This window comes from Schistocerca cancellata, chromosome 10 (assembly GCF_023864275.1).
Source record: "Schistocerca cancellata isolate TAMUIC-IGC-003103 chromosome 10, iqSchCanc2.1, whole genome shotgun sequence".
NCBI classification, from domain to species: domain Eukaryota; kingdom Metazoa; phylum Arthropoda; class Insecta; order Orthoptera; family Acrididae; genus Schistocerca; species Schistocerca cancellata.
This window is the reverse complement of record NC_064635.1, coordinates 35,539,410-35,564,242: the sequence shown is the minus strand read 5'-3', so window position 1 is coordinate 35,564,242 and position 24,833 is coordinate 35,539,410. Positions and strand designations below refer to the sequence as shown.

The following is a 24,833-nucleotide window of genomic DNA, read 5'->3' as shown; positions in this document are numbered from 1 at the left end:
CAGCTAGCGCCATTCGACGGGCAACACCGCGGTTCCTGGTGTGTCCGCTGTGCCGTGCGTGTGATCATTGCTTGTACAGCCCTCTCGCAGTGTCCGGAGCAAGTATGGTGGGTCTGACACACCAGTGTCAATGTGTTCTTTTTTCCATTTCCAGGAGTGTATTTGTGATATTGTATTTTCTCTTATGTTTTTAACCATTTTCATTACATATATACTTCTATATTTTGCATATTGATATTACGTAAAAATCTAGCTCCTACTTATGACAAAGACACTGATAAATTTCATGTTTGCATTGTAGATACTAAGCGAGAGCTGGTGACTGTCCTCGTATTTGGCATTATCCAGGCTATCTGTAGCGTACTTCTCATCACTGGAGCCGTTAAGGTGAAAAGTCTTACTTCAGAAATTCACTGTATTCGTCAGAAACTGAACAAATATTTTTAAAAAAGCTTTTATTCTATCCTTGTATTTGTAATACTGAAACTGTATTTCTATGTATTATTGTTGTTACTTCTCACTTCAAAGTTTTTAATTTTGGTAACAATCACATTTCATTAGACTTGTTGATATGATTTTTTTTATTTTGATTTTTTTACCAGTCGATGTCAGGGGAGTCTTTTTAGAATAAGAAATACAGTGTGCCAACAATGACGTGTATTAAATTAAAGAAGCAAATCTGCACTATTAATGTCTACTTTTTCTTTTACATTTCAGGAAAAAGCTAGCATGCTTCTTCCGTGGATGGTTGTGGAAACCCTGGCACTCGTAGTAGCAACTGTAATAGGCATCATCTTAGGCATTTTTCTTATCGAGCTTCGCATCGGCAGTGTTATAATTGTTTTTGTCATCTTTTTTCTTTGTAAGTATACGATTATTATACAGACTATACTTAATAAATGGTTCCAGTAAGGTCCAAAAAGCCACGCGCGAAAATGTGATTTTTCAGGGGTCATATCTCGGATTATATTGATCACAGGGACAACTGTTTTGGACAGTCCTTGGCCCAGCGACCATTTGTATACCTATCAGAAAAATAGCCATAATCTAGCTATCCTATAGTATAACGTAAAATTTAAAAGCTACACACTTCACCCATGCCAGAAAAATTGAGCAAATCTGTTGGTTATTTTCCATTGGGTATGATCTTGGATGGATCTTAGGCAGCTTATAAAAGCACCATTTGTTCATGGGCGGTTCCTGAGAAAACTCCCAAAAGCCACGATTTTTAGGTAGAAAAGCTACCAGTTTTAGGGATGGCCAGTTGTATAATTTTTAATTTATTAGAAATTTTTATCATATGATCTGAAGGTAATGTTCTCAGCGCTTCTTGAAACTTCTTTCTACACACATCAAAAAGAGTTTTGCGTTACCTCGGTTCCGAGAGTTCCGGAACCTGTACAGGAAATTGGAACAGAGCTCAACATAAACATCATTTCTGCACTTTTTATTGCTCATGAAAACCACACATTGCATGTTGTACCACCTTCAGAGCTGGTGGTGGTCCGGATTGCTGTACACCCCGGTACCTCTAATACCCACTAGCACGTCCTCTTGCATTGATGCTTGCCTGCATTCGCCGTGGCACACTATCCACAAGTTCATTACGGCACTGTTAGTCCAGATTGTCCCACTACTCAACATCGATTCGGCGTAGATCCCTCAGAGTGGTTGGTGGGTCACGTCATCCGTAAACAGCCCTTTTCAATCTATCCCAGGCATGTTCTATAGGGTTCATGTCCGGAGAACATGCTGGCCACTAGTTGAGCGATGTCGTTCAAATGGCTCTGAGCACTATGGGACTTAACATCTATGGTCATCAGTCCCCTAGAATTTAAACCTAACTAACCTAAGGACAGCACACAACACCCAGTCGTCACGAGGCAGAAAAAAATCCCTTACCCCGCCGGGAATCGAACGCGGGATCCCGGGCGCGGGAAGCGAGAACGCTACCGCACGACCACGACCTGCGGACGAGCGATGTCGTTATCCTGAAGGAAGTCATTCACAAGATGTGTACGATGAGGTCGCGAATTGTCGTCCATGAACACGAATGCCTCGCCAATATGCTGCCGATATGGTTGTAATATCGGTCGGAGGATGGCATTCATGTATCATACAGCCGTTACGGCGCCTTCCATAACCACTAGTGGCTACGTCAGCCCCACATAATGCCATCCCAAAACAGCAGGGAACATCCATCTTGCTGCACTTGCTGTACAGTGCGTCTAAGGCGTTCAGCCTGACCGGGTTGCATCCAAACACGTCTCCAACGATTGTCTGGTTGAAAGCATATGCGACACTCATCGGTGAAGATAACGTGATGCCCATCCTGAGCGGTCCTTTCTGCACGTTGTTGGACCCCATCTGTACCGTGCTGCATGGTGTCGTGGTTGCAAAGATGGACCTCTGGAGTGAAGCTGCGCATCATGCAGCCTCTTGCGCACAGTTCGAGTCGTAACACGACGTCCTGTGGCTGCACGAAAAGCATTATTCCACATGGTGGCGTTGCTGTCAGGGTTCCTCCGAGCCATAATCCGTAGGTAGCGGCCATCCACTGCAGTAGTAGCCCTAGGGCGGCCTGAGCGAGGCATGTCATCGACAGTTCCTGTCTCTCTTTATCTCCCCCATGTCCGAACAGCAGCGGAGTGTGCGCTGATATGAAACTTCCTGGCAGATTAAAACTGTGTGCCCAACCGAGACTCGAACTCGGGACCTTTGCCTTTCGCGGGAAAGTGCTCTACCATCTGAGCTACCGAAGCACGACTCACGGCCGGTACTCACAGCCTTACTTCTGCCAGTATCTCGTCTCCTACCTTCCAACCTTTACAGAAGCTCTCCTGCGAATCTTGCAGGACTAGCACTCCTGAAAGAAAGGATATTGCGGAGACATGGCTTAGCCACAGCCTGGGGGAGGTTTCCAGAATGAGATTTTCATGTCTCCGCAATATCCTTTCTTTCAGGAGTGCTAGTCCTGCAAGGTTCGCAGGAGAGCTTCTGTAAAGTTTGTAAGGTAGGAGACGAGATACTGGCAGAGGTAAGGCTGTGAATACTGGCCGTGAGTCGTGCTTCGGTAGCTCAGTTGGTAGAGCACTTGCCCGGGAAAGGCAAAGGTCCCGAGTTAGAGTCTCGGTCGGGCACACAGTTTTAATCTGCCAGGAAGTTTCAAAATCGCTTTGGTTCACTCCGAGACGCCTGGACACTTCTTCCCTTGTTGAGAGCAGCGCTGCAGTGTCAACCTAAAGGAAGAAGAGATTAATTTGAGTCCGTACTGCCGACGGAGTGAAAAGTGATTGCAGTGCAGAATGGCTGATACGCAGTACTGCTCATGTACGACGGTGATGGAACTGAATCTGTTGATTAAGCATGTTAACACATGAGTAAAATGATTCAGTATATCGATATACACTCCTGGAAATTGAAATAAGAACACCGTGAATTCATTGTCCCAGGAAGGGGAAACTTTATTGACACATTCCTGGGGTCAGATACATCACATGATCACACGACAGAACCACAGGCACATAGACACAGGCAACAGAGCATGCACAATGTCGGCACTAGTACAGTGTATATCCACCTTTCGCAGCAATGCAGGCTGCTATTCTCCCATGGAGACGATCGTAGAGATGCTGGATGTAGTCCTGTGGAACGGCTTGCCATGCCATTTCCACCTGGCGCCTCAGTTGGACCAGCGTTCGTGCTGGACGTGCAGACCGCGTGAGACGACGCTTCATCCAGTCCCAAACATGCTCAATGGGGGACAGATCCGGAGATCTTGCTGGCCAGGGTAGTTGACTTACACCTTCTAGAGCACGTTGGGTGGCACGGGATACATGTGGACGTGCATTGTCCTGTTGGAACAGCAAGTTCCCTTGCCGGTCTAGGAATGGTAGAACGATGGGTTCGATGACGGTTTGGATGTACCGTGCACTATTCAGTGTCCCCTCGACGATCACCAGTGGTGTACGGCCAGTGTAGGAGATCGCTCCCCACACCATGATGCCGGGTGTTGGCCCTGTGTGCCTCGGTCGTATGCAGTCCTGATTGTGGCGCTCACCTGCACGGCGCCAAACACGCATACGACCATCATTGGCACCAAGGCAGAAGCGACTCTCATCGCTGAAGACGACACGTCTCCATTCGTCCCTCCATTCACGCCTGTCGCGACACCACTGGAGGCGGGCTGCACGATGTTGGGGCGTGAGCGGAAGACGGCCTAACGGTGTGCGGGACCGTAGCCCAGCTTCATGGAGACGGTTGCGAATGGTCCTCGCCGATACCCCAGGAGCGACAGTGTCCCTAATTTGCAGGGAAGTGGCGGTGCGGTCCCCTACGGCACTGCGTAGTATCCTACGGTCTTGGCGTGCATCCGTGCGTCGCTGCGGTCCGGTCCCAGGTCGACGGGCACGTGCACCTTCCGCCGACCACTGGCGACAACATCGACGTACTGTGAAGACCTCACGCCCCACGTGTTGAGCAATTCGGCGGTACGTCCACCCGGCCTCCCGCATGCCCACTATACGCCCTCGCTCAAAGTCCGTCAACTGCACATACGGTTCACGTCCACGCTGTCGCGGCATGCTACCAGTGTTAAAGACTGCGATGGAGCTCCGTATGGCACGGCAAACTGGCTGACACTGACGGCGGCGGTGCACAAATGCTGCGCAGCTAGCGCCATTCGACGGGCAACACCGCGGTTCCTGGTGTGTCCGCTGTGCCGTGCGTGTGATCATTGCTTGTACAGCCCTCTCGCAGTGTCCGGAGCAAGTACGGTGGGTCTGACACACCGGTGTCAATGTGTTCTTTTTTCCATTTCCAGGAGTGTATTTGCACACACATCACTTCAGATCTGTATTTATTTTGCCCGGCCGTTGTGGCCGACCGGTTCTAGGTTCGAATCCTGCCTCGGGCATGAATGTGTGTGATGTCTTTAGGTTAATTAGGTTTAAGTAGTTTCTAAGTCTAGGGGACTGATGACCTCAGAAGTTAAGTCCCATAGTGGTCAGAGCCATTTGAACCAATAAATTTCCCTTCGGAGGACAAGTGCACAAGCGATAGCCGCAGAGGTCAACATAATTTGATATACCAGGCCTGTGTGAACACAGTTCTTACTATTACTTTATCTGCTGAAATTTTGATAGCCTCTGGAGCCGTCCACGTTAATGGGTGCAGATTCAGACAGTAAGCAATACAATAACATTTAAGTAAGATATCCTTTTCTGTCCTTATTCCTTAGTTTTACTTACTTTGACCTGTCGATCTACTTTCATCCATAAGGGAAAACCATCAACATTTTCAACATAGCCAACAAACACTGCTTATTGTCCCTTTGCCTTTTATTTCTCATGACACTCTTTTGGGGTAAGTTCGGAGCGTTTGGTTCCAAAAATATGCAGCCCATTCAGGTGAGCATTCGTTCATAGGAACCACTGCTGTGGAGTCTTTCCACTAACACTGCTTGGTCCAGTTCAGGTAAGAGTATTCGACATACTCCCACTCTTTACTGGAGAATGCACTACAGCAAACATAAAATTTCAGGCATCCACCCAAATAAATGCCCTTTGCAACCCCGTTGTACTACCAAATGCATTACTCAAGAACATCTTTTATTTAAAAAAGAAATAACAATAGATATAGTACAAAATCTGGAATCTCCAGAAATTTAAAAATACAGTGGAATCATGTCGCACTGATCATATCTTCTACAAATAAACTGTATTTTTGATACTGGTTTTGTAAATCACTGCAAACACTAAATTAACCAGCGAGAACTGTAAAAAAACCTCAGTAACACTGTTGTTGTTGTTGTTGTTGTCGTAGTCTTCAGTCCTGAGACTGGTTTGATGCAACTCTCCATGCTACTCTATCCTGTGCAAGCTTCATCATCTCCCAGTACTTACTGCAACCTACATCCTTCTGAATCTGCTTAGTGTATTCATCTCTTGGTCTCCCTCTACGACTTTTACCCTCCACGCTGCCCTCCAATGCAAAAATTTGTGATCCCCTGATGCCTCAGAACACGTCCTACCAACCGGTCCCTTCTTCTTGTCAAGTTGTGCCACAAATTCCTCCCCAATTCTATTCAATACCTCCTCATTAGTTATGTGATCTACCCATCTAATCTTCAGCATTCTTCTGTAGCACCACATTTCGAAAGATTCTGTTCTCTTCATGTCCAAACTACTTATCGTCCATGTTTCACTTCCATACATGGCTACATTTCATACAAATACTTTCAGAAACGACTTCCTGACAAATCTATTCTCGATGTTAACAAATTTTTCTTCTTCAGAAACGCTTTCCTTGCCATTGCCAGTCTACATTTTATATCCTCTCTACTTCGACCATCATCAGTTATTTCGCTCCCCTACACTTCACACATTAAATGGAAAACTGGAATATACGCTTAACATTGTCATCTGGCAGTAGGAGACAAGAAGTAGTCATTTACTACAGTTTCTTAATTAATTTTCTGGCATAAACATGAACAGCGTTATGTAGTACCCTATTAATACAGCATACGAACTAAATTTCTACAATTTATTTTTCTTTTGTTAGTATGTTCCTGAAGTTACTCCCTTGTGATGAGACCTGACTCACTCACCATTCTGTAGAATGGTACAATGTATTTTAATCTAGACAAAACCTTCCATTATCATATCGAGAGACTGTGATTTATTTCTGTCTAATATCACTCTATATTTGACTTACCTAACATCTGCCTCTCTTTCTGAATTTCTCACTTTTATTTTCCAGGTCTCAGATTGTACTTTCTGCGTGTCGTTCTCATCTACTACCGGACTCTACGTGAGAACACAAGAACCAACATGGTCAGCGAGAGTGCACCATTACTTACGTGAAACGTGTCGCTGATGAAATTCCTCCAGATTTTGGTTCTTCTGGCAAACTGATGTGTGAGTCTTGAGGAAATCAAGGTTGTCAGATAACGTTTTCGGTTTTGAATGCGCATCTAGAATGTAGGCACAGGTTTTGTCTCGAGACGTTTGTACACTTGATTTTCTCTATACGTTACGTATGAGTTATTTTGCTGCTTCCGTTTTCAAAAACAGAGAATATCGTGAATAATTCCAGGGACAATTGAAAAGAACTCGTTTCGACCTGTTTTCTGTAGATCTTCACATGTATGTCCCACCTGACGCATCTAGGGAAGCGTAGTTCATTACGTCCTGTTCAGTGTGTTCGGAAAAACCTATTCACGTCCATTATGTGGATTTCTACCACTGAATTTCCATTTTTAGAAGTGAATGGTGATAGTCTTTATCTTTCGTTACATGTCGTTTGTGCAACAAAGCAAGGTGTTTTAATTATTTAATGTTAGTCACTAAAGATTAATCTCAGAATGTATTTTTATTGAAATTAATGAATCATAATTGCCTTTTGCTGGTCTTTCTAATTTCCTTTTATAATTAAAAACATATAATGAAATTATTGATTGTTGTAGATCATTTAGAGTCTTCTACTTGGACAGTATAACAAAAAACAGCCAATAATTAGGATGTGCACATAGGTGAGCAATATTATTTTCAAGTCGGCGACACTGTACCTGAATGATCACTGTTTTGAACCTGTTATTGCTAAATAAAGAAGTTCCCATAAATTAACCTATTAAGTACTTACTAAAAACTTTTGAATAGTAAAATGTCGCCAGCTAGGGCTTTCAGTCGCTTATCCTATGAGTTGCCTTTGCATATCATGATATTCTGATACAGAAATATGTTCCTTTGAAATTTGTGTACAGTCTTATTCTAAAGTTTATTCTCTGCTACAAGAAATAAAATAACTCATTCTGTTAATTCACCTATCATTTCCATGGGGAGAAATTACCTAGTGTGATTAAGGGTCACCTACTGCTCTTCCTTTATCCAAATTATCTGAGCGTCATTTAACTTTAAGCCATAAGGCATAAAATCCCTGATGAATCTGGTACACCACCAATTAAGGTGTGCTATATACATGCTGAACAATTAGGACCTACTTATTTTGCTGTAAAAATAATTTCCCAATTTTGTAACACATAAATGGATAAAAGAAACGTTGATTCATTGATGTCATCTTGAGGCAGTTCTTCATTAAGAAAAAAAAAACCACATTCACAGTGCAGAATAAAGAATTTAGAATCATGCAAGGAAATCTCCTCACCTATACATACGATGGGCATATTGAATAGCGTAGTAACCACACATTTTTATCTCTGGTCTAATTTGTTCTTGACAATGCACTTCAAAGTAATGTATGAGTGTATCAGTGAGATTCACGCATACTGAAGTAGAATAAAAGGAAATCTAATCTACTGTTTAGGAACATATACATACATAATCTGCACACCACTGCAAAGTGAATGGCTGAGGGTACTTCCCACTGAACTATATGTTAGGACTTCTTTCATTTCTGATCACTTATGGTAAGTAGGAAGTATGATTGCTTTTCTTATCTTTGCGATCTCTTTGGGGGCAGAATGTAGGTGGTTATAGAATGTAACTGGAGTCCTCACTGAAAGTTGGTTTTAGAAACTCTGTAAACTAGCTTTCAGGGTCAGTTCAGATCTCCCTCAAACAGTCAAAAAATTCTTTTCCAGCATCTCTGTGATCCTTTCCCATGGGTCGGACAAACAAAACTGTAACCATATGTGCTCCTTTATTAGTCCCATTCGGTATGGGTCCACACATTTGAGCAAAATTTTAGTATGGGTTGCATAAGCATTGTAAAAAATATTCTTTGTAGAGTGATTGCATTTCCCTAGAATTCCACCAGTGAGGCGCAGTCTGCTTAACCTACACTGATTGTGGGACTATATGATGGTTCCATTTCGTATCTCAACAAACTGATACCCTCAGCCAAGTCTATAAGTTGACTGATTCAAGTTGTGACGCACAGAGTCATACTACATTGTTTCCATCTGTGAATCGCACATTTCACATTGCTACACATTTGCAGAACGTTGCTAACCTTAGACCACTCTGAAATCTTATCAAGTTCTGACACATTCATTCATTAAGAGACAGTTGCATCATCTGCAAAATTTCTTCAGCTACTATTATGAGTAATGATGTATGAAAATCATTAATAAAAAATAACAACAGCAAGATCCCCAACACACTTGCTTGAGGCGAATCTTTAACTTCATCACGTAAAGGAGTACAGGTGGGGTGACCATACGTCCCGAATAATCGGGATTGTCCCGTTTTTTGAGGCTCAAAAATTTGACCCGACTTTTTTTTTTAAACAAGCAATTTGTCCCTATTTTCAAGGATTATTTTCAGACATTTACAAAGTGGTTAAAATATTTTCTGAGTGTCGATTTTATAAATTACCAATTGAAACTGACATTCCGTACGTTGGTACCCCCTGATAATGTACAGCTTAAGCACTATAATTGTTGCGTACTCTTATTTTCTTTGCTTTTGCTTGCCATTGTTGTCAGCACTCAGTATCAGTTTCGTGAAGTGCTAGCACGTCGTGGAAATGCCGAAACGAAAATCAAAAGAGCGTCAGAGGAAATTTCCTTGCTTCAATACCGTCTTTCAGAACATTACTAAGTGGTTCTTTGTAAACGGACTCTCACTGAATTTTGATAAGACACAGTACATACAGTTCCGTACAGTGAATGGTATGACGCCATTAATAAATATAGACCTTAATCAGAAGCATATAGCTAAGGTAGAATATTCCAGATTTTTAGGTGTGTCCATTGATGAGAGATTAAATTGGAAGAAACACATTGATGATCTGCTGAAACGTTTGAGTTCAGCTGCTTATGCAATAAGGGTCATTGCAAATTTTGGTGATAAACATCTTAGTAAATTAGCTTACTACGCCTATTTTCACTCGTTGCTTTCATATGGCATCATATTTTGGGGTAATTCATCACTGAGGAATAAAGTATTTATTGCACAAAAGCGTGTAATCAGAATAATAGCTGGAGTCCACCCAAGATCATCCTGCAGACATTTATTTGAGGATCTAGGGATATTCACAGTAGCTTCTCAGTATATATACTCTCTTATGAAATTTGTTATTAACAACCAAACCCAATTCAAAAGTAATAGTGTGCATAACTACAATACTAGGAGAAAGGATGATCTTCACTATTCAAGATTAAATCTAACTTTGGCACAGAAAGGGGTGAATTATACTGGCACTAAAGTCTTTGGTCACTTACCAAATAGTATCAAAAGTCTGACAGATAACCAACAAGTATTTAAGAAGAAATTAAAAGAATTTCTGAATGACAACTCCTTCTACTCCATAGAAGAATTTTTAGATATAAATTAAAAATAAATAAATAAATATTAAAAGAAATAAAAAATAAAAATAAAAAACACAAAAAAATGAAAAAGTTGTTATATTAACTTAAGTATGTTGTTAAACTAACTTAATTATGTCATGTATTGGAAAATTTGACTCGTTCCACATCATTACGAAATATCGTATTCATGATCCATGGAACTAGTATTAATCCAATCTAATCTAATCTAATCACTGCTACAGACAATGACTGTTCAGCAAAATGTAACGTATGTAACTGTGCTGTATCCGTGTCTCATGGTGGTGCTGCAGATCTCAAGCATCATGTGGAATCAGAGAAACACAGGAAGAATCTTCGATCGGCAGGTTCCTCGCAAAAAGTGACGAGATATTTTGTAACTTCAAATACACAGGAACAGAAAAACGTAGCTGCAGCAGAAGGAACCCTGTCATTCCATGATGTTAAACACCACCAAAGCTATCGTTCCAATGACTGCAGTGTTCAACTAAACAACATTTTTTTTCCTGATTCTAAGATTGCAGAAAGTGTTTCGTGTGGAAGAACAAAGTGTGAAGCAATTATCAACAATGTTATAGCTCCGCATTCCCAGAAACAGGTATTAGCTGCTGTAAACAGTGCAAAACACTTTTCAATATCTACTGATGCTAGCAACCATGTGCATCAGAAAATTCCTCCTGTGATAGTTCAGTATTTTTCTGTAAGTGAGGGTGGACTGCAGGCGAAATTGCTTGATCTTGATGAATTGCAGAACGAAAAGTCAGTCCGAAACAATTTCCAATTATATTTCTCATGTTATACAGTCACTCAGTATCATCTCAAAGTGTGTTGCATTTGGTGCAGACAATACTAACTGTAATTTTGGGGGGGTTAATGAAGAAAGAGGGTAATAATGTTTTCACACATCTGAAACAAAATTAAAAAACTCTAACGTTGTTGGCATAGGTTGTCCAACACATGTTGTTCATAACAGACTTCAAAGTGCTTGTGGTGATGTACCTCTTGACATTGACTGCACTGTCATGAAGTTGTACAACGATTTCCGTATTTTTTCTATTCGTGTTGCAGAACTGAATTCTGTGAACTTTGTGTCACTTACAAAAAATTACTTTCCTTTTCCAAAACTTTCCTTTTCATTGTTACCAGCCATAGAAAGGATCTTGAAAATGTATGAACCTTTGAAATCTTAATTTTTGTCATAGTCTAACTCAAAGTGCCCTGCAATCTTAAAGAGCTTTTTCAGTGATCCTATAAATGAATGTTATTTACTTTTTGTACATTCACAAATGAGTGTTTTCCAACAATCCATTCTAAGCACTGAGAAACAGAATAAATCCATATGTGAAGTATTAGTAGTCTTAAATAAAGCTTTGAAAAGTCTAAATTCAAGGAAACATGAACATTTTGTACCAGTAAGTGTAAAAAAACTGCTGAACGATTGTGATGACCAGTCTGTTACGACATTTGACATAGCTGGTTGGCCTCTGTAATAAAAAACTGAGTGGAAGGATCAGCATACGAACTTGGACGGATGTCATGTGACGTCCGGAACGACCAAACAACGATCAAAACGTACAAAAATAAAAAAAAATTGGTGCAGTGGATGGATTTTTGGGTTAGCATGCAGCAGGTCGATGGTTCGATCCTGGGTTGAGGCCTAAGTTTTTTATTTGATAAACGTAGTGCAGGTGGTATGGTATTCGGCGTCTTAATCGTCAACAGCGATTGCAGCTGGTCCTCTAGAAAACATTTGCACTTACTACTAGCCGGCCGGTGTGGCCGTGCGGTTAAAGGCGCTTCAGTCTGGAACCGCGTGACCGCTCCGGTCGCAGTTTCGAATCCTGCCTCGGGCATGGATGTGTGTGATGTCCTTAGGTTAGTTAGGTTTAAGTACTTCTAAGTTCTAGGGGACTGATGACCACAGATGTTAAGTCCCATAGTGCTCAGAGCCATTTGAACCATTTTGAACCACTTACTACAATCTTAGAAATGGAAGACTGGTCAGCTTTGAAAGAAGCCCTTTTCATGTCATGGAATTTCAAAATTACCTCATCCATTAGATGCGAAACCTGTCTTCTTTGTATCCTCCTCCGATGGGCCCAGAGATTAGTAGCACCTATTATTCTTGCCTCCTTCAGGTCCATACATTTCGTTAGAGCCTTACGTTACCAATACGACTACCAATGTGCTTTGCATATAATGTCCAAACTCGGCTACTATTTGTATGTGTTATCACCATGGTCCCATGCCTTTCAACACTGAGTCTGGTAACCACATGCTGTTTAGTATGTATTCCAATATCTTATTATTATTATTATTATTATTATTCTATTTTATTTATGCATTTATTTTACCTGGCAAGATTAGGGCCTTCAGGCCCTTACACCTAACCAAGCATACTCAGATTCAACAAATTTCAGTTTCTACAGAACATTAAGGGCATATAACATGTTATACAGTATTAATGTTAAAGAAAAAAAATAGAGATTATAAAAGTAGTACAATGATAATTATAACAATCAAAAAATAATTATAACAATCAAGAATAATAATAATAATGACTATGTATATGAAGTAAACATATTTTTCTTTTATGAATGTCAGTCCTATTGCTAGTTGGCAATTTTCTCGTTATATTCTCGCAGCTTGTGAGTTATTCTCATCAAGCGGAGACATAAGACGATAGAATGGGGTGAAAGAGATATAGAAGAGGGAGATAGGTTAGAGGAAGAGAAATAGAATGGTAAAATTCGAAGCTATGATGGAGAGGAGAAAGAAAAAGATGAGAGGGGCACAACAATGGTGGCTATACCGTCCCTAATATGTAAGTCTTGAGTTCCCTCTTGAATGTTAAGTGGTTCTGGATAAGACGCAGATCACAGGGGAGCGCGTTCCATAGTCGTATGGCTGAGATGGAAAATGACATGGAGAAAGATTTTGTGTTATGTAAAGGTACAGCCAAGATGCTAGACGTATCGGATCTGGTATTGCGGTTGTGGAATGATGATAGGTGTTTAATGTGAGAAGATAAGTATTGGGTGCACCAGTGGCTAAGAAATCGATGAAGTAAGCGCATCGTGTGGAGATCGCGTGCCTTATGTGGGCGTATCCAACCTAGCTGGGAGTATGAAGGACTGATATGATCATACAACCGTATATTGCATACGTATCTAACGCAAGCATTCATCACTAGCTCGAGGCATCTCGAATTTTCACTATTTGTGCCGTGTTGAACTACATCACAGTAGTAAAGATTAGGCAAGACTAGTGTTTGGACTAATTTTTGTTTAACATGGGTTGGAAATATTTTTCTAAATTTTTGAATTGCATGTAGGGAGGAGAGCGATTTCCGGCAAGCTGTGACTGTTTGTTCTTCCCAGTTTAGGTGTTCATCCAAGATTATTCCAAGGTCTTTTACTGTTTTTTGGTATGGTAGTTGGGTACCATTGAGGAGTATTTGAGGGACTGTTTCGCGAAAGTACCGACAGATGCGATTGTGCAAACATCAGGTCTATTACCGTTAGGGACACTGTGTAATTCGAAACAGAACATTTCGCAATTAGCGGTGGCGGTATGAATCATGCAGAACAATATCTGTCCCAGGGGTAATGCGCATTACATGGAACAGGCGCATCTTTAACATCTCGAAACTGACATTCTTTTTGTAGTTATTCTGTCCTACGACAGGTCATTTGCTTCAACTGTCTATTTCTTATTTGTCTAACGACGTATTTGTTACATTCAGAGCTACAAAATGTTAATTTAGGATACATGTTACGTAAGAAACGGTGTATATTACAGTGTGAAATGACGGAATGAAATTAGCAAATAAAAAAAAATCGCGCCCCAACCCAGGATCGAACCCAAGACCTCCTGCATGCTAACCAAAACTCTAACTTCTGCACCGACTGTGCAGCACAACTAACATGTGCTGACAAAGCTAGTTACCAGACATGTGGTTACAGAGTTGCCAGATTGCCACTCTTTAACGTCCTTTTTCTGCCGGATGCACTCGCCGTACGAAATTTTGCGACAGACATTTTTTTATCGCTGGTATGTGAGGTGTCACGCTGCGAAGCCCGAGTGCGCGAATTTTGCTTCGCTCTGTATAAAAGGAATGGGCTAATTTGCAAACGCTACAAGAGATGATATGCAGCCGTTTAAAATTATGTGTCATGTTTTTTTCGAAAGTATTCTATATAATTTCTTTATATACCTTGGTCATATTATTTATACACACGCTTTTATACAGAGTGTTACAAAACGGTACGGCCAAACTTTCAGGAAACATTCCTCACACACAAAGAAAGAAAATATGTTATGTGGACATGTGTCCGGAAACGCTTACTTTCCATGTTGGAGCTCATTTTATTACTTTCTTCAAATCACATTAATCATGGAATGGAAACACACAGCAAAAGAACGTACCGGCGTGACTTCACACACTTTGTTACAGGAAATGTTCAAAATGTCCTCCGTTAGCGAGGACACATGCATCCACCCTCCGTCGCATGGAATCCCTGATGCGCTGATGCAGCCCTGGAGAATGGCGTATTGTATCACAGCCGTCCACAATACGAGCACGAAGAGTCTGTACATTTGGTACCGGAGTTGCATAGACAAGAGCTTTCAAATGCCCCCATAAATGAAAGTCAAGAGGGTTGAGGTCAGGAGAGCGTGGAGGCCACGGAATTGGTCCCCCTCTACCAATCCATCGGTCACCGCATCTGTTGTTGAGAAGCGTACGAACACTTCGACTGAAATTTGCAGGAGCTCCATCGTGCACGAACCACATGTTGTGTCGTACTTGTAAAGGCACATGTTCTAGCAGCACAGGTAGAGTATCCCGTATGAAATCATGATAACGTGCTCCATTGAGCGTAGGTGGAAGAACATGGGGCCCAATCAAGACATCACCAACAATGCCTGCCCAAACGTTCACAGAAAATCTGTGTTGATGACGTGATTGCACAATTGCGTGCGGATTCTCGTCAGCCCACACATGTTGATTGTGAAAATTTACAATTTGATCACGTTGGAATGAAGCCTCATCCATAAAGAGAACATTTGCACTGAGATGAGGATTGACACATTGTTGGATGAACCATTCGCAGAAGTGTACTCGTGGAGGCCAATCAGCTGCTGATAGTGCCTGCACACGCTGTACATGGTACGGAAACAACTGATTCTCCCGTAGCACTCTCCATACAGTGACGTGGTCTACGTTACCTTGTACAGCAGCAACTTCTCTGACGCTGACATTAGGGTTATCGTCAACTGCACGAAGAATTGCCTCGTCCATTGCAGGTGTCCTCGTCGTTCTAGGTCTTCCCCAGTCGCGAGTCATAGGCTGGAATGGTCCGTGCTCCCTAAGACGCCGATCAATTGCTTCGAACGTCTCCCTGTCGGGACACCTTCGTTCTGGAAATCTGTCTCCATACAAACGTACAGCGCCACGGCTATTGGCCCGTGCTAATCCATACATCAAATGGGCATCTGCCAACTCCGCATTTGTAAACATTGCACTGACTGCAAAACCACGTTCGTGATGAACACTAACCTGTTGATGCTACGTACTGATGTGCTTGATGCTAGTACTGTAGAGCAATGAGTCGCATGTCAACACAAGCACCGAAGTCAGTATTACCTTCCTTCAACTGGGCCAACTGGCGGTGAATCGAGGAAGTGCAGTACATACTGAATAAACTAAAATGAGCTCTAACATGGAAATGAAGCGTTTCCGGACACATGTCCACATAACATCTTTTCTTTCTTTGTGTGTGAGTTTCCTGAAAGTTTGGCCGTATCTTTTTGTAACACCCTGTATATGTTCTTTGCTGCTAGCACAACAGATACATAGATGTGATTCAGTTACTGTTAAATTGTCAATCAGTGTTTAAAATAATCATATACAATATATACATTTCAGGGCATACCATGGCATTAAGCTTCTGTGAAGAAGATATTCACATCTGATAAATCAATACTAAGTAAGTTTTTATAATATACTTTTTATACTTCATATAAATGTATAACAAAGATCTAAAGAATTATAATATCTCTATATTTGTAAACGTCTGAAGATGACAAATTAATTTGTCAAAACCAGTAAAGCATTACAAAAATTTACAACTGATGACTGAATTTTATCCTCAAAAAGAAGTAATACAGTTTCTGAAAACTGCAGCCATGAATTCAATATAAAAAAATCAACAAAGGTCAGCCTGAGAAGTCTGTCACCTTTCACACAATAAAATTAATAGTACTAAGAGTGAAGTGACAGGAGTCACGGCAGTGGTAATTAATAGACAGTGTATAATGCTTCACCCAAAAACATTGTACATGGAAGCACAAGATGAAATTGGAAGATTTATAACAGACCTTCACAAAGACATACTCTGGGCTTATCATAGAATATTTACAGAAAAGTTAACTGTCAATGCTAAACTCTTAAAGTGCCTAGCCAATTCAACGTTATTGTACTTGGAGCCCTCAGCATTGTAAATGTGGTTACTGGAGCAACATTTTCGTAAGTTATTTATGTAAACCAGACATTATACGTGAATGGTCACCTTTTATTTATTTCTTTTGGATTACTTCACTCAAATTCTTTTATACATTAAGAATCAAATAAATAAGATCGAACTCTACCATAAAGTTAGCTTAAATAATTGAGGGTTACATTTTATGGAGCACCATAAACATATTTGAGTTTTATGTTGCATGTACATACGTTTTTATACAGATAACTTATTCTGGGGAGAGAAGCGCAATGAGTTAAACAGGATTAAGAAAAAGTGGTCTGTGGCACAAATGCCAAGAAATAGGCAACGATTGCTTCGTCTCAAACAGCAAAAAATGATTAACTGAAATGCTGAGTGTTGCAGTTGCGAACCTCTGTTAACAGAAACATGACGATTTGCACAGTAAAGGTAAAGCTGTCCTCAGTCAAAAAGTTGGTCCGACCACCACAAAACCAATTCTGGCCCTTTAAGTGATTTAGCCAGACAGCGATATGAGGATCCGAAGTTTGAAGTGGAATCCAACCCACGACGCAGGTGGTTATTTCCGATATACAGGGTGGGTCAGGAACAAAGGTATATGCTTTCAGGGGTGATAGTATTAGTCATTCTGAACAGAAACTTCATATGGACGTATGCTCTTTTCCGAATGCTACCCGAGACAGAACATATTTAATATCACTTTTGTACGTTTTTCTTGAATAACTCTAAAACCGCGCCCTCCAGCGTAAACGTATCGCAGTACAAAATTAAACTATATTAAGTTTCCTACAAAAAGGGTCCTATTCATTTTTTTCCCTAGAACGGATGGTTTATGCGAAGAGAGCGCATGCGCTGTAGTTTCCATATTTTTTGTACACCAATTTGAGGTAGCATACTGAGGTAGGAAGTTGAGACGAACTGTTTGATACGGGACACTGGTGGTCTATCAAGTCGTGCAACTACCACAAACTGGCCTACAAAAACTACGTAAGCTACAGCGCATGCGCATCGAACGAGATTTTCAACATTCTCGCGCTCTCTTGGAACAACCCGTTAGTTCTAGAGGAAAAAAAGAATAGGACCTTTTTTCTAGGAAATTTAATATAGTTCAATTTTGTACTGCGACACGTTTTCGCTGGAAGGTGTGGTTTTCGAGTGTGCGAACTGTCCCAAAACGTGATACCAAAGAGTACATTATACAGGGTGATTCAAAAAGTATACCACAACTTTAGGAATTTAAAACTCTGCAACGACAAAAGGCAGAGCTAAGCACTATCTGTCGGCGAATTAAGGGAGCTATAAAGTTTCATTTAGTTGTACATTTGTTCGCTTGAGGCGCTGCTGACTAGGCGTCAGCGTCAGTTGATGCTAAGATGGCGACCGCCCAACAGAAAGCTTTTTGTGTTATTGAGTACGGCAGAAGTGAATCGACGACAGTTGTTCAGCGTGCATTTCGAACGAAGTATGGTGTTAAACCTCCTGATAGGTGGTGTATTAAACGTTGGTATAAACAGTTTACGTTTTCTGTGCCATTCAGACAATAAAGTTTTTGGTCCCTTTTTCTTCGAAGGTGCTACTGTAACTGGACTACAGTATGTGGAGATGTTAGAGAATACGCTGTTCCCTCAGCTCGAACAAGAAGCACAATAATTCATATTTCAGCAGGATGGAGCGCCACCACATTGGCACTTATCTGTCCGTAACTACCTGAACGTCAACTACCCGAGGCGATGGATCGGCCGCCAGGCAGCCCGTGACAGAGCACTTCATCACTGGCCTCCAAGAAGCCCTGATCTTACCCCCTGCGATTTTTTCTTATGGGGGTATGTTAAGGATATTGTGTTTCGGCCACCTCTCCCAGCCACCATTGATGATTTGAAACGAGAAATAACAGCAGCTATCCAAACTGTTACGCCTGATATGCTACAGAGAGTGTGGAACGAGTTGGAGTATCGGGTTGATATTGCTCGAGTGTCTGGAGGGGGCCATATTGAACATCTCTGAACTTGTTTTTGAGTGAAAAAAAACCTTTTTAAATACTCTTTGTAATGATGTATAACAGAAGGTTATATTATGTTTCTTTCATTAAATACACATTTTTAAAGTTGCGGTATTCTTTTTGAATCACCCTGTATTTAAAGTTTGAAAAATAGACAAGATTCAAAGTTTCAGTGTTGAGACAGTGGATATTATTCTTATAATATAATACAGTTTAGACAAGAAGAGAATAGAAGCTTTCGAAATGTGGTGCTACAGAAGAATGCTGAAGATTAGATGGGTAGATCACATAACTAATGAGGAAGTATTGAATAGGATTGGGGAGACGTTTGTGGCATAACTTGACCAGAAGAAGGGATCGGTTGGTAGGACATGTTCTGAGGCATCAGGGGATCACAAATTTTTGCATTGGAGGACAGCGTGGAGGGTAAAAATCGTAGAGGGAGACCAAGAGATGAATACACTAAGCAGATTCAGAAGGATGTAGGTTGCAGTAGGTACTGGGAGATGAAGAAGCTTGCACAGGATAGAGTAGCATGGAGAGCTGCATCAAACCAGTCTCAGGACTGAAGACCACAACAACAACATACAGATAGCAGCATTTAGTGTCTGCAGAAGATCCTGAATGCTACTTGTAAGAGCGCTAGTTATCCATCTTCAGCCCTAAGAATGTAAAATATTTCACTTCACTGGCTTTGCGATCGCTTTGCGACACCTAACAGTTCACGTCTACAATGGTTTTGTTGAAATTAAGCATGAATACATATTCTGTGAGCCTTGAGGCGATGTTATCTTCTGCCCTATTTGTTAAATTATTTACATTACATACCACATCTTTCACTGGAGTAAATTCCAAGATTTCAGATAACAGTAAAACTATTGTAGCTTACCAATCTGTAGAACTCATACACAGCAAGGGGGATAGCAACAGAGCGGCAGCTTTGGAACTCACCTGGAACAAAGATCAAACGAGACACATGTAATTTGTTTGTAAGTCCAAAACTACACAAGAAAGTTTGAGAACAGCAACTGACTGGCAACTCTGCCACTGCAACAGTTCTCAGATTTTCAGTTATTTGCAAAAATCTCTGTTCAAGTAAGGAAGCCGGTGCCAAAGCTGAATTGCACCACTGAAGCAATGATCCCATATTAACCAAATATAGGATGACAATTATTGAACTATATGAAATAAACCCGTAACTTCTGAACGGTTTGCTTCAGGACATTTAAACTGCTCGGTTGTCCGCAGGGCATGATGGGAAGAAGCCCACTTTCATTTGATTGGGTTCGTCAGTAAGCAAAACTGTCGCATTTGGGGAACTGAAAATTCGCACTTCGCCATCGAGGAGTCTCTTCAGCCTCATCGTGTGACTGTGTGGTGTGAAATGTCCAGTCACGGAACAATCGGTGTCATACTCCTTGATGGCACGGTGACTACCGATCGGTACGTGAAGGTTTTGGAAGGTAATTTCATTCCCGTTATCCAAAGTGACCCTGATTCCGACACGAGGTGGTTCATGCAAGCAGTAGAGTGTCTGATGTCCTGGAGGAGCACTTCGGGGACTGCATTCTGTCTCTGAGGTATCCAGAGACCACTGGCATAGGCGTCGATTGGCCGCCATATTCTTCGGATCTGAACAGACGTGACTTCTGTTTGTGGGGCTATATTAAAGAGAAGGTGTACAGCAATAACCCCAAAACCATTGCTGACCTGAAAACAGCTATTCAGGAGGTCATCGACAGCATCGATGTTCCAACACTTCAGTGGGTCATGGAGATATCCGCTATTTGTCTGCGCTACATCATCGACAATGACTGCAGGCATAACGAACATATCACAACCTAAATCCGAGTATCTGTAGTGGCGTTTACATGTTGACTAAACTGTGTGCACGCCGTAGTTTGCAACTAATTTTTTTCCCATATAGTTCAATAATTGTCAAACTGTATACAGGGTGAGTCACCTAACGTTACCGCTGGATATACAGGGTGATTAAAAAAGAATACCACAACTTTAAAAATGTGTATTTAATGAAAGAAACATAATATAACCTTCTGTTATACATCATTACAAAGAGTATTTAAAAAAGTTTTTTTCACTCAAAAACAAGTTCAGCAATATCAACCCGATACTCCAAATCATTCCAAACTCTCTGTAGCATATCAGGCGTAACAGTTTGGATAGCTGCTGTTATTTCTCGTTTCAAACCATCAATGGTGGCTGGGAGAGGTGGCCGAAACACCATATCCTTAACATATCCCCATAAGAAAAAATCGCAGGGGGTAAGATCAGGGCTTCTTGGAGGCCAGTGATGAAGTGCTCTGTCACGGGCTGCCTGGCGGCCGATCCGTCGCCTCGGGTAGTTGACGTTCAGGTAGTTACGGACAGATAAGTGCCAATGTGGTGGCGCTCCATCCTGCTGAAATATGAATTGTTGTGCTTCTTGTTCGTGCTGAGGGAACAGCCAATTCTCTAACATCTCCAGATACTGTAGTCCAGTTACAGTAGCACCTTCGAAGAAAAAGGGACCAAAAACTTTATTGGCTGAAATGGCACAGAAAACGTTCACCTTAGGCGAGTCACGTTCATACTGAGTTGTTTCCCGCGGATTCTCGTCGATTCACTTCTGCCGTACTCAAGAACACAAAAAGCTTTCTGTTGAGCGGTCGCCATCTTAGCATCAACTGACGCTGACGCCTAGTCAACAGCGCCTCAAGCGAACAAATGTACAACTAAATGAAAGTTTATAGCTCCCTTAATTCGCCGACAGATAGTGCTTAGCTCTGCCTTTTGTCGTTGCAGAGTTTTAAATTCCTAAAGTTGTGGTATTCTTTTTGAATCACCCTGTATTTCGTAAGCCACATCAAATTCTGACGAACAGATTCCACAGACCGAACGTGAGGAGAGGGGCTAGTGTAATTGTTTAATACAAACCATAAAAAAATGCACGGAAGTATGTTTTTTAACACAAACCTACGTTTTTTTAAATGGAGCCACGTTAGTTTTGTTAGCACATCTGAACATATAAACAAATACGTAATCAGTGACGTTTGTTGCATTGTAAAATGTTCATTACATCCGGAGATATTGTAACCTAAAGTTGACGCTTGAAGCCTCCGACGTTCAGTTGCGTGTTGTAACAAACAGCTGCAACATACATCGCGTTTCTACAGAATGATCTGCCAACGTTGCTCCAAAATGTCCCACTGGAAACGCGTCGACGTATGTGGTATCAGCATGATGGTGCACCTGCACATTCCGCAATTAACACTAGGCTGACCCTTGACAGGATGTTCGACGGGCGTTTCATAGGACGTGGAGGACGCATAAATTGGCCAGCCCGTTCTCCTGATCTTACACCTCTGGACTTCTTTCCGTGGGGTACGTTAAAGGAGAATGTGTACCGTGATGTGTCTACAACCCCAGAGGATATGAAACAACGTATCGTGGCAGCCTGCGGCGACATTACACCAGATGTACTGCGGCGTGTACGACATTCATTACGCCAGAGATTGCAATTGTGTGCAGCAAATGATGGCCACCACATTGAACATCTATTGGCCTGACATGTCGGGACACACTCTATTCCACTCCGTAATTGAAAACGGAAACCACGTGTGTTCGTGTACCTCACCCCTCATGGTAATGTACATGTGCGTCAGTGAAAAAGACCAATAAAAAGGTGTTAGCATGTGGACGTAATGTGCTGTTCCAGTCTCTACTGTACCTAAGGTCCATCACCGTTCCCTTTGGATCCCTACGTAATTCGGTGCTCTCCGATACACACGATCGAACAGCGGAGGAGTGGTACTCAAGCATCAACTTTAGGTTACAATATCTCCGGATGTAATTAACATTTTACAATGCAACAAACGGCACTGATTACGTATTTGTTTATATGTTCAGCTGTGCTAACAAAACTAACGGGGTGCCATATAAAAAAACGTAGGTTTGTGTTAAAAAACATACTTCCGTGCATTTTTTTATGGTTTGTATTAACCAATTACACTAGCCCCTCTCCTCACGTTCGGTCTGTGGAATCGATTCGTCAGTATTTGATGTGGTTTACGAAATATATCCAGCGGTAATGTTAGGTGACTCACCCTGTATACCCAACTGGCTGCATAACAGAACCTTATTTAGATCGTTGACGTATAGTGATAATGCTAAAACAGTAAGAGGTCAAGCACCTGGAAGGAATGGTGCCATGTAGGCGCTATTTCACAAATACACACATTGTCTGCAGTTATGACTGCATTAGTATTGTCACCATGTGATCATGTTACCTGGCCTGGCATGATATAAATACACACTACGTCATCAAAAGTAACCGGACCCCCCCCCCCCAAAACATGCGTTTTCATATTAGGTGCATTGTTCTGTCACCTGCTGCCAAGTGCTCCATATCAGCGACCTCCTATCATCTCACCACGTCCGAAGTACGTAAGTTCCCCGGAGCGCCCCATTCTGCTCTCTCACGATGTCTAATGCAGCCAACTCTACAAGAAAATATAAGTAAACTAAAGTTTATTGTAATCTTAATCTTGTCAAATCTTATGTAAAGACTTTTGCACGTCGAGTACAATAGCCGAACTAAGAAGGTAGATTACAAAGTGCTGTTCTAAACTGACGCTCAATTTTTTTCTGTAAATATGTAGTTAATCACCCCACGCTCACACTTGCATCGTGACCATTCAAAGAGATATGTCACCTCTGCTTAATTACTATCTGGAAAGAGTCTCGATGTAAAAGCAGCGGTTTATTTTCACTTGGCTTGTTAACCATTTGTAACTTTCAGAGGAGAGTCGTGTGCGGCAAATTTAGAGTAAGACCTACAGATTTCTCTGGTTGCCATGTTAAAATTTGCGTTTTTGACTAAATGCAGCGGTTTTTTTTTTTTTTTTTTTTTTTTTTTTTTTTTTTAAATGGACTTGAAGTCCGGGGTGATATGTATGCAGCGGAGTTTACATTATCACTTGACTAACATGTTGTGTAGACACACCTGCGAGAGAATTCTGAAACAGTGGTTTATTGAGATTACTAAGTGAGGAACTGAGGGAAAGTAGGGTCAGTAGCTTATGAAAAAGCACACCGTCTGTAGAAAAATAAACGTGTAATATCTTCAGTTATGTTCATCTGAACGAAGAGCATTTGTCGTTTTACCAGCAATCGATGGTTCCTAAAAATTAAATTCTCTCGTTACAAAAGTCTGTAGTTAGTGGAGTAACACGGTAAATAATGAAGTTCTCCATGATAAACATTCGGCAAAATACTCTCTTCTCTGCGTACTATCATTTGCCATGATCTCGTTTCGAAATTTCAAATTGTTTATGAAATATGAGGAATATTGTGGATGCCTCACTCTGACTTTGTCGCTGGCGCGACGGCATTGCAAATGAGTGCGATATGTCAGATCAATTTTCTCAAGATTTGTTACAGATTGAGACTTCCACACAAACCTAAGGAAAAATTCGATATGTTAGCTAAATTTCATATGTGACAGCATATGATGTCATACACACCAAACGCTAAAACATAGCGACCCATAGTTTTCAATGCAAACGTTCTAGAATTTCGCTCAGTGTCTTACTTCCATACGAATATCACACTAACTATGGTCATTAATGAAATGATGGACCAGTCTTCATGAGCTCACATACAGAGGTATACGCAAAGAAAAATGACTTTTTTTTTACCAAACAGTTTCTGTGAAATAGTGGCATGTAAGCAATGGGACCTTAGTAGGCTGCTGGAGGGAGTTCTGGAGAACACCTGCACACAATACCGGGAAAGGGAGGGCGATGAACTCTGACGCCACGTTCTATCACATCCCAGATGTGTTAGATCGGGTTCAGATCTTTCGAGTTGGGCGACCAGCACATCAAAATAGAACTCGTAGTGTGTTCCTCAAACCACTCAATCACACTCCTAGCCTTGCTGAAAATGCCAATGCCGTCGAGAAACGTGACTGTCATGAAGGGATGTGCGTAGTCTGCAACCAGTGCACGATACCCCTCATCCGTCATGGTGCCTCCCACGAGCT

The 24,833-nt window shown here is 41.5% G+C and overlaps 1 protein-coding gene across 1 annotated transcript in view; it reads left to right on the top strand.

The window, feature by feature from the left end:
* Positions 1 to 7,625, top strand: part of LOC126106470 (uncharacterized) — a 33,967-nt gene extending 26,342 nt beyond the window's left edge. The window contains exons 4-6 of the mRNA XM_049912756.1: positions 302 to 387; positions 718 to 862; positions 6,760 to 7,625. Coding sequence (XP_049768713.1) covers positions 302 to 387; positions 718 to 862; positions 6,760 to 6,863 — 335 coding nt within the window. The 3' untranslated portion in view covers positions 6,864 to 7,625. The remainder of the gene's footprint in view (positions 1 to 301; positions 388 to 717; positions 863 to 6,759) is intronic.
* Positions 7,626 to 24,833: the final 17,208 nt, after the last annotated feature.